Raw genomic sequence first — 11,336 nt, 5'->3', positions numbered from 1 at the left:
ACAACCTGTTTATTTGTTTTTTATTAGCTGGTTTCTCCATTGTCCATTGTTTTATCAGTAGATTTGATAAGCTTAAATCTTTGTATCAGCTTTGCTAGACAGGGTTGCCAGGCCAGTTCTTACTCTTTCAGTACTATATCCGTTGCAAGATAATTTGGCTGATACTCCGACAAAATATGTACTTTTTGTACATATTTTGTCTGAATTCCATCCGAATTATCTTGCAGCGGATAGTAGTTTTGCTTTCAAAAAATCAATAGAAATCAGTAGATTCTTTTTAGGCCCTGTAAATACAGTAAAATCTGTGTTAACGGTTACCTGTCAAAATCGCCCGGTTTCATAATCAACTTAAAGTAAACATTAAGTAAAGTTCACTTTAAAGTTGACATTTACCCATATATGAATTGTGATAAAGGTAGGTACCAACTTACTTAAAATTTAAAATCCACTTTAACTGATTATGAAACCGAGCGTTACAATCATTTTGAAAATTCTCCAAATCAATTATATGAAGATTTCCTTATTTAGATCTGGTATTTACCAGTTTCATTTCTCTGTCCATCTATTATCATCACCTACGTCCTGAATCTTATTTTCGGTAATGACATTGGGAAATTGTAACAAAATGTCTGAAAATTAATTTAGAAATGGGGTGAATACTATTAAGGCCGCGTCCCACCATCAAATAATTTGATCAAACTGGTTTGAGCAAACTGAAAGTGACAAGAAAGTGACAGTTAGTGACGTCACATCCTGAGTGTTCATTGTGGATAATAATGAAACATTTTAATTTTAAATAAAGTACAAACAAGTTAGACAACTCAATACAAAAAATTTGATCAAACTAGACTGATAGTGAGAGCACAGATTTTTAGAATTTCAAAAAAACTGCAATTGTGACGTCACTTTGACGTATTCCTCAAGTACGTCACGTTTGCTCAAACTGTTTGATCAAATAATTTGATGGTGAGACGCGGCCTTTAAAAAGCAAATTTTATTTTAGTGATAACAAAATATTGAAATATACCAAACATCTAATAAAAAACATTGCCTACTAGAATTTTTTAAATAATATCAAAAATATACCAAAACAGTAGATATATACTAAATGTGGCAACGCTGTTAAGGAGAATGATGCACTTCATTGCACTGGTCACATGACCTCTGTCACCCAATAAGAGGGTGCGTTCTAAAGTGGTTGGGATAGTCGGTCCAGGCCGTGTTTGGTCGGCGATTGGACTTCTCGGTTGTCTCATCCGTCTATGGTTGGTAATAAGGTATATTTTAAGTAATATTGGTAATGTTGTTTAATGCACCATTTTGGTTTTTTTGGGATGTAAAGAAAATAAAAACACAAAATATAAAAAATGCAGGCATTTTCTAATACCTTTAAAAGCACCATCAATACATTAAATTTATACAAAACATCTTTAACATAAATTCTGGCTTTTATATTAAAATTAGATTTTTTAAATTTACATATTTTTTGTTAAAAAGGTGATAAAAAATGAGCGCGTGTGTTTTTTAAAGGTGGAATATCCATATTTGTCGGTAATCTGAGATGCGTTTATAAATTTCACATCAGGTAATTTTGTTTAAGTCCTTAATTTATGTATTTATATAAATTTAAATACCTGATATGATGTCAAAATAGTTTCCTTTTTATATAGGTAAAAAAACATAACCAGTCCGACTCTTTGAGCAACCATTGCACGCAGGCACTTTTTATAGTCGCTTCAGTTGTCTTATGCAACGCTTAAGGTTGCCTAGGCAACGTCAAGACAACTCAAAAATCGTCCACCAAATTAGTGCAGAATTGGGTCGTCTTCTAGGCAATAACAACGTTGTAACAAAACGTTGCCACGCGGTAGACAACGTTGTCGCGTCGACAAATTGCTACTTGGGAGGACATTATTTTTCCAATAAATAAATCAATCGTTCGTCATTTATTTTAATGCAAAATGTATAAAAATTGTCAGTAAAACTTGGTCACACACTTCTAACAAATTTTTATTGGGCATTTGACAGTATTTTTAATACTGCCTTCTGATTGGTTCCGGGATACAACGGGAACGAGAAAGTTAAAACATGGTCAACTTTCCCGTTCCCGTTACCGGACAGCTTCTCGTTCTCGGTTATTGTGCATCTACAACATTAATTTACGTAGAGGTTCTTTTTTCCCGTTCCCGTTTCCGTTCTCGTTCCCGTTCCCGGGCAATTGTGCAGCCGCCTTAACTTTCTCGTTCCCGTTATATTCCCGGAACCAATCAGAAGGCAGTATTAAAAATACTGTCAAATGCCCAATAAAAATTTGTTGGAAGTGTGTGACCAAGTTTTACTGAGAATTTTTATACATTTTGCATTAAAATAAATGACGAACGATTGATTTCTTTATTGGAAAAAGAATGTCCTCATCCGTATGATGATTGATGTAGAATGTAGATCATAGTACGTACTTATATGGTAATTTGATACATAATAATAATATAAATATTTGAATGATATGCTTTTTATCTTTATGCTGACAAACCTTTGTGATTGAACACATATTGTGTAAATTAGTTCCAAGATCATAAAAAACGAAAATATTAAAAGCTCGTCATCAAATAAATCCATATTTTTAGAGTTAACAGGCATTTTCTTTTAATAAAATTAAAAAAAGATCGTTCCACAAAATTTATTTTGAGAAGAAAAATAATTAACAGCACAAGTGACAGTGACACAAAACAGCTGTTAACCATTTAATTGTGAATCTGCTGATGCTTTCACTTCCCGTTCTCGTTCCCGTTTCCGTTCTCGTTCCCGTTCCCGGTCAATTGTGCAGCCGCCTTTAACTTTCTCGTTCCCGTTGTATTCCCGGAACCAATCAGAAGGCAGTATTAAAAATACTGTCAAATGCCCAATAAAAATTTGTTATTAGAAGTGTGTGATCAAGTTTTAGTGACAATTTTTATACATTTTGCATTAAAATAAATGACGAACGATTGATTTCTTTATTGGAAAAATGTCCTCATTCGTATGATTGATGTAGATCATAGTACGGACGATGTAGATCATGTTCTTTTAATAAAATTAGAAAAAGATCGTTCCACAAAATTTATTTTGAGAAGAAAAATAATTAATAGCACAAGTGAAGGCCCCGTCTCACCATCAAATAATTGACAGTTATTTGATCAAACTTGACAGTTAGTGACACAAAGTGACAGTTAGTATGTATAGTTTGTGTCACTAGTCAAGTTTGACTGTCAAGTTTGATCAAATAACTGTCAATTATTTGATGGTGAGACGGGGCCTTGACAGTGACACAAAACAGCTGTTTACCATTTAATTGTGAATCTGCTGATGCTTTCAGTTTCCGTTCTCGTTCCCGTTCCCGGTCAATTGTGCAGCCGCCTTAACTGATTATGAAACCGGGCGTAAATGAGCATGAGCTGGCGCAGGCACGCACATAGAAAAAAGTGTTGTGTGATTTGGGCAGGCAGAAAGTGCATTCCGAGAATACAAAACAAAAAAGTAAAAAAACTATAAAATATTGGCCTTTTACCATATAGTCACGGCATCCAGTTTACAATTTGTTCTTATTTAAAACGATTTACTACAGAATAAGAACAAATTGTCTCTTAGATTAGATAATGCTCCGTATAAAATTATCCACAATATTCATTATAAAATATATTATATTCGAAGGTGTTATGGAAATTATGAACTTAAAATTTTATTCAATAGAACATTGACCAGAGAAGTTACAGTGAAAAAGAAGATTTTATTTACGATTTACTATACATAACCTATTAATTCTAAATATAAAATATAGTTGATTCTGAAGAAGAAAATAAAATGATAACTTACGAAATATTAATGTTATTGAGAGTTATGCCCAAGGTAAATTTTGTCTATAGTATATATGACTGGATTATTGTAAGTTAACCTACTTATGGGAATAATTCTGGAACCCCTTTGAAAGATTCCACATTTTTTGATATATTCTGTAATTTCCTTTTATATGAGAGCTGAATAAAGAAGTTCTTTCCTCATAACAGTAGAATCTATCTGATATTTAATTTTAAACCAAGTAATTGATATATCATACTCTATTTTTGTAGCCAGAGTTAAAAACAGTACTAAAAAGGACAGCAGGAGCTATTTTGGAAAAAGGTGGAATAATTAGAAAATTGGAAAATTTAGGAACTAGGGACATGCCATACAAAACCAGTGTACATGGAGTGAACTATAAAAAGGCCAGGTAAGCTTAATTGTAGCACATAAGTAAAAACTGGGCCAAGTGCCAAAATGATAGTTTTGTGGAAACGTCCGGGTTTTACTTTAAGATGCCTATGATTTACAGACGTACACGATCTTGTGGCATTCTTTAGAACTACTTTCTGAGTAGTTGTGAAGTTAGCCCACTTTATGCAGCATCGGGCTTGGCACATATACCACTTTTAAGCACTAAAAATATATTTTCGATTTTTGGCACTTTAACCTGTTTTTACTTATGTGGTACAATTTTAAACTAATCACTTACTTTACATACTTTATCGTGACCTTTGTTGGTAAGCCACAAGTATTAGAGGGTACATTAACCAGGACAGTTTCTGCATGTAAGATGTTCGATCATAATCTGCATTTCTCCAGTCGCAGTTATCTTGGTCTATTTTCCCCCATTTTACCATGTCTGATTTTACTCGAGCGACTTCAGCTCTTATCCTATTCATAGTTTTCCACATTTTAAAGTCAAGAGATTGGCAGTCCGTTGAACCTGGGGAAAAGGAAAATACTCGGGCAGTTTATCTTGCACTGTTCCAAGGAAGCTTTTTGCATTTGTGGTGGTCGAGCTGTGTATAGGGCACGCTGCTTGTCCGTGACCTGTTTAATTTTCTTTATGTGCTCTGCAATAGCCTCTACGTGTTGAAGGTTCTGCAAAACCCTCTACTTTATATAAATTTGAGAGTGGCATCAGTTTCATGCACCTGTTCCTAACCTGCATATCGTCAGTGATTCTGCAAAACCTCGTATGAGAATTTCCCTCTTCCAGAACTTAGTTTTTTGCCCTGTCAGAAACGCCGTCAAAAAATACACATGTTAACGTAATGAGAATGTCATTTCGTAACCATGTTAACGTAATTAGGTTTCTTGACATTTTCATTACATTAACATGTGTATTTTCCAACGGAGTCTCTGACAGGGCAAACAACCAAATTCTGAAAAAAATTCTCATATGAGGTTTTGCAGAATCACTGACAATATCCCATTTAGAGTAGTACAGTACAACCTGCCATATCCGGACCTGTCATATCTGGACGGTTCTGCGCCGTCCGGATCTACAGAAATCTACCGAGAAAAGCAGTCATGCTGTTGGACAACGCACTAAAAGAACTAAAAGATGGCGAAATAATGTATTATAGAATCTATAAAACGTGTCTATCGACAAAAGTTATTGACGGCGTTGATTACTGAATGTATGAAGGAGAAAACGTTTCAGAGACTATAAAAGAAGTAGTGGTCTTGATATCCGGATTTTTTCATATCCGGATCGGTCTGTCGCCACATTGATCCGGATATGGCAGGTTTTACTGTATCAACTTGTTAATCAGATCAATAGGTATACTAAGGTTTGTTTCAGTTACTTCTTATATGAGTGCAACATTCCTCCTAGTACAATAGAATCTCTATTAGATGAATATGGTAGAGATGTAGACGTAATCAGAAGGCAACTATACAGAAAAAATCAGCCCACATCTAGTGAATGTACTTTAGACGAAGAATTGTTACCTCCACCTTATAGAAAAGATGTGCAAGATCTTATTGAGCAAGCAAGAAAACATGATAAACCAAAGTTCAAATATAATACAGGATTAGATTATTATCCTTTCCAAAAGTAGTGATTTATTTATAAGTGAACAATAAAGTAGACCTTAATATAACTTGTTTCATTGATAAGCTAAAACACCTTGGGGAGCATTGAAAAGTTTAAAAGCAATATTTTAGGAGTCATTACCTATACTGGGTGGTGAATCGTAAAACGGGCCATAGGAAACTCAATGTAAAATTCTAAACGGTTGAATTCCTGCTTCCCTAATTATTTTACATCAAAAGTCATTAGAGAATATTTGTAGAGAATCGAAATCTGTATTAAAATCAAAAGTTAAAATTGTTCTACAATTTAAATGCATTCCAAAATTTTGAAAAATATGATACATTTGCCACAGTAGGTGTGTGTGTAAAAGTTAGGCCACACATTACTATTTAACTGACAGTGCTCACATCATTGTAGGGATGCGCACGATATATCGATGATTTAAAAACATCGATATTCTGCTTTCGATAATCGATTTTTACATCGATTTTTTTTGTTTCGATAATATCGGCGAACATCGATATTTATGTCGAAGTTTTTAGCGATGTTTTTGGAAAATTTTTGTAAATTTTCACTGATCTTATTTTAATGTTTGATCCTATTTATAGGTAAATAGGTAACAACATAGAATCGTACATTTATTTTATTTATATTTTACAAATACAAATACAAACATATTTAATGTTATTTGTCAAAATAGAAGATTCGACATTGTCACATGTCATCTGTATTTGTACTTTATTAAAAGATCCTGTAGATGGCTGCTGTTTTAATGGGCGATTTCGATATTAAAACATCGATGTTTTCAATCCGATAATTTAGTAATATCGATGTTAGTCGTTTGATGCATCATTCGATGTAAATATCGATGTTTTGACATTTTTGCGCATCCCTACATCATTGACTGAATAAAAAATCTTTATTATTAATACTTTCTCCGCAACTGAGGGTACCTTATCAACTGTATTGTTTTTAAACAATAAATTAAAAAATAAAAATATTTATGTACAGTTCAAAAATGTAAAAATAATAACTTCATTGTGACACATTATTGCACTGTGTGTGACCTAATTTTGAGCTGAAAAACTGAAAAATGTATTACATTTTTACAAAATTTTGGAATATGTTTAATTCATAGAACAATTTTAACAGTTGTTTTCAATACAGATTTCAATCCTCTACAAATAGTTTCTAATATCTTTTGATGTAAAATAATTAGGGAAGCAGGAATTCAACAGTTTAGAATTTTACATTGAGTTTCCTATGGCCCGTTTTCCAATTCACCACCCGGTATCTCGTTAAGTTTTTTTAAATTTGTTAGAAGGGGTTCAGGTTTTGGACAAAAATGAAAAACATATGCAATTCACTCTTTCCTTTATTAACACTTAAAAATATGGAAAACTTACATTATATAATAATACAGGTAACATCAAGGAACATAACGTTTGAATTCCACCTGAGATTATAAAACAAACAAGTTAAAAATACTTATGTTCATACTTAAATAAATAAGTAACACTCATTTTAAGTTTAGATAATCCATGACATCTCATTTTTTTATAGATACACCAGTGGTGATAAACATTTTAACATGTTGATTGGCCAACTACCAAATAACTCGTATATTGCATTCTTTTCTAGGACACCAACTACACATTATCTCGACCAGTGTTTATTTGCCATTTTCTTGCAACTACGGTTAAACTCTGAATATATCAGTGTTAAAAACGATAGATGGCTTCTGGCAAAAGGACAAAAAAAATGTTAATTTACATGAACATAAAATTTATTAAAAAACAAACAAAAAATCTTATAAAATATTTTTTTATAAAAACACATTTTTTAGCTTTCTTATAATATAATAGGATTAAACCAAATCGTTATTTTAGGCCAGATTTCTGAAAATTGTTGTGGTAGTCAACATGTTGTGTTGTGGTGTGTCAACACTTCCTTTAGTTAAAAAAATATAACAAAGAAAAAAGCATACGATAGAGTTCTCCAAGAGATTCTGTGGACTGGTAAGAAACGACTTCCTGGAGAGTATGTGAAGATTGTGAGAGAGATGTACGAGGAAGTAACAACTAGTGTAGGATAGGTGTGGGAGAGATTGATAAATTTCAGTTTTGAGTTTTCAATGTTAGTGCGTTTTATAATATCAGATATAAAACGTGAATTCTCTGATGCACTGATCCACTAATGATTTATTCCTTCTGCCAGGTGGTGGAATGTATACAGTAGGAATAAAGAATTTGTTTCGAAATTGGAGACAAGAAATAACATATCTCCCTATTTATATTTTCTGAATGCCTTCTTGTAAGGCTTCGCAAATCTTTCTGGAATAGAAGCCTGAATTTTTGGTAATAAGCAGGGTTCAGATAATTATACATTTATAGTACTACCACCTTTCTAAGAGACTCGTTAATATTCAGCTTAGTGGGGTGTTATTGTTCGAGGTGTGAAATAACATAAACAAGGGATCGACCTGTTTTATGAACTGATCCCTTGTTTATATAATTTCACACCTCGAACAAGAGCATCCCGCTGAACTGAATATATTATTCTTCCTTAGAAAGATGGTAATACTATAAATTCATAATTATCTAAATCCTTGTAATAAGAAAGTTAGTTCCTTTTTGTGATTTTCGGGTTCAAAACTAGCTTCCGACGAACGAAAGAACTAATGACCAAGTTCTTTTGAATTTAATAGTATTAGAATGAAGAATGTAATTGATTAAATCACTTTAAGTAAGGGAAAAAATGTTAAATTGCTTAAAAAAATAAATAATAATAAGATTAATAAAACCTAGGTAATCATAAATTACGTACCCCCAATTAAAAACACTACTCATTTTCCGTCCAATTAAAGTTTTTCCGCAAGATTTTACAAAATATACGAATTAATGGAATTTTAAATGGTTATGTGTTACTCATAATACTAAATTTAGTAAGTTTATCGTACTTATATATTATCTAATTGTGAAAAATCACGAGTATCGGCTTTTTCCTTAATCAAATTGTTATAGTAGGCTGTTATTGCAACTAATTTTTTATTAATGAAATTTTGTTCTATTTCTACTTGACCGCCGGGTCCTGCTCCTTTAGCTAACTGTAACAGAAAAAAAAATATTAGCATTATAATACTGATCATTGAAAATACAATATTTAACAATAAAACACTGAAAACGTTTGTTTTCTATACTTCCACAAAATTTATTACAACTATGTGACTACAGCTGTTTCGGCAGAGTGCCTTTCTCAAGTGATTTAGATTACTATGGGTTTGTCTTTTTAAAGTCTTTAACTGAAGAGGTTGAGGAGTGGGGAGCTGTTTGTCTCGAGTTGGTCATTCAGAATTTTTTTCAATTTATTAATTTCCATAGATTCTAATAAAGATAGCTTAAGGCCTTTATTTTGAATATGCAGAATTTAAAACTGTTCATTAAGGGAGGAAATAGGTGTAGAGGTTTCAAAATTTCGAATATTTGGAACTAGCATGAATCGATAGTATTACTATTCAAGAATGTGTTCTGAAAATTTCAAAGCAATATTCGAAGTCCTTCCCAAGATATGAGAATTATACGGAGCGCACTCCTGTAGAGCACAATCTATGAGATTTGTTTCAAACGCGTTTTTCTCGAAACGACTTTTTTTCGGCTTGCGTGACGTCTAGCTTAAAAAATAATAAACCAATTTTAAAAAACCAAAGTGATTATTGTTCGTTAAGTCTTCGATATGAACCTCCAATCGGAATAAAAGATGGGTTTTAAGGGCAAATAACTGAAAAAAAAAAACGGTAAAAATTTATGTTTTTTTTTCAAACTTGCGTAATTTTTCAAATTTTTGATTTTTTTTAGCCGATTTGAGGTTCATATCGAAGAGAAACTTGTAATAAACGTAAAATTTTTTGGATTTTTGATTTTAGGCGTAAATTACGACCTCTACATGTCACACGCGTTTGTAGAAGTATCTGTTTTTCTATTGTTGAAAGCCCTTTTGTGTTCTGATATCTGTTTGTCAAAGGTTTTGCACACTGTTTAATGAACAGTTTCAAATTCTGCATATTCAAAATAAAGGCCTTAAGCTATCTTTATTAGAATATATGGAAATTAATCAATTGAAAAATACAGATATAATTCTGAATGACCAACTCGAGACAAACAGCTCCCCACTCCTCAATCTCTTCAGTTAGACTTTAAAAGACAAACCCATAGTAATCTAAATCACTTGAGAAAGGCACTCTGCCGAAACAGCTGTAGTCACATAGTTGTAATAAATTTTGTGGAAGTATAGAAAACAAACGTTTCAGTGTTTTATTGTTAGATAAAATGAACTTCCAAGTAACGGTCGAATCCATCAATTAAATACAATTGTTTTCACTCATTTTATAACATTCTTCTTCTTCTTCCTACTTTATAAATAGGCTCAATGCCTGTTTTACTTCGGTTTTTAGCCTCAATTGACATTGTCTGACCATCTTTTCCTCGGTCGTCCCAATTTCCCATTTTCCTTTTCCTCCATTTGGCGATTTGTCTCTTGCTATTCGTACTATTCTATTTTCTGTCATTCTTTCTATGTGTTGATTCCATTCTATTTTTCTTCTTTTGGTCCACATGTTTATTTCTTCTATACCACATCTCGCTCGTATTTCCTCACTTCTTACTCTGACTCTTAGAGTTTGGTTTGTTATTTTTCGTAAGACTTTCATTTCTGCTGTTTCCAGCAGTCTTTGTGTTTTCGCCGTATCTGCTCTTGTTTCCGCTGTGTACGTCATTATCGGTCTTATTGTTGTTTTATATACCCTGGTTTTCGTTTCCATTGTGAGGTATTTGTTTCTCCAGATTGTGTTGTTGAGACATCCTGCTGCTCTGTTCGCCATATTCACTTGTTTTTGTACTTCTTCCACTTTTCCGTAGCTTGACAGTTTTATTCCCAAGTATTCTGTTTCCATCACTTGTTCTATTATTTTGATATTTACAACCAATTTACAGCGCTGATCGGTTCCGCTGATATTATTATCGATTTAGTTTTCCCTGTTGAGATCACTATGTTGTATATGAGAGCCGTGTCTTCGAATTCTTTAATTAATCTTTGTACGTGATCTTCATTTTCGGCTGTTATTATGGCGTCGTCGGCGTAGCAGATTATCTTTATTTCCTTTTCTCCCATTCTATATCCTCTTCTTTTATTAACTTTCTTTATGATTTCATCCATTATCAGATTAAATATTAATGGGCTCAGCGAATCTCCTTGTCTAATGCCAGTTTCATACTTGATAAGTTGCGATAGTTTCCCCTTACATCTTACCATAGCTATGATATCTTTATATATATTCTCAATGGTTTTTATTAAATCCAGTGATATACTTTTTTCATATAGTAAATGTATCGCGTCCCGAATTCTCACTCTATCAAACGCTTTCAAAAAAGCTCAAAGAACCATTTTACAACATTCAAGTGAGAAAACCTTGAATTATCTATGT

General features: G+C 32.7%; 2 protein-coding genes across 3 annotated transcripts in view; one reads left to right on the top strand and one right to left on the bottom strand.

Annotated features, from left to right (window-relative positions):
* Positions 1-3,355: 3,355 nt before the first annotated feature.
* LOC126884632 (probable 28S ribosomal protein S6, mitochondrial) lies at positions 3,356-5,924 on the top strand. Of its 2 annotated transcripts, none has more exons than XM_050650691.1 (3): positions 3,356-3,513; positions 4,104-4,243; positions 5,624-5,924. In XM_050650691.1, the coding sequence occupies exons 1-3, from the start codon at positions 3,421-3,423 to the stop codon at positions 5,880-5,882; spliced, it is 492 nt and encodes a 163-aa protein (XP_050506648.1). In that variant the 5' UTR covers positions 3,356-3,420; the 3' UTR covers positions 5,883-5,924. The 2 variants fall into 2 exon arrangements, with proteins under 2 accessions (XP_050506648.1, XP_050506649.1); XM_050650692.1 differs by lacking the exon at positions 3,356-3,513 and adding an exon at positions 3,535-3,882.
* Positions 5,925-7,214: 1,290 nt separating this feature from the next.
* The window catches only part of LOC126884628 (trimethylguanosine synthase), a 79,280-nt gene continuing 75,158 nt past the window's right edge, over positions 7,215-11,336 (bottom strand). The window contains exon 11 of the mRNA XM_050650688.1: positions 7,215-8,963. Coding sequence (XP_050506645.1) covers positions 8,817-8,963 — 147 coding nt within the window. The 3' untranslated portion in view covers positions 7,215-8,816. The remainder of the gene's footprint in view (positions 8,964-11,336) is intronic.

Source organism: Diabrotica virgifera, chromosome 5 (assembly GCF_917563875.1).
Source record: "Diabrotica virgifera virgifera chromosome 5, PGI_DIABVI_V3a".
NCBI classification, from domain to species: domain Eukaryota; kingdom Metazoa; phylum Arthropoda; class Insecta; order Coleoptera; family Chrysomelidae; genus Diabrotica; species Diabrotica virgifera.
This window is presented reverse-complemented; position numbering and strand designations above follow the sequence as displayed.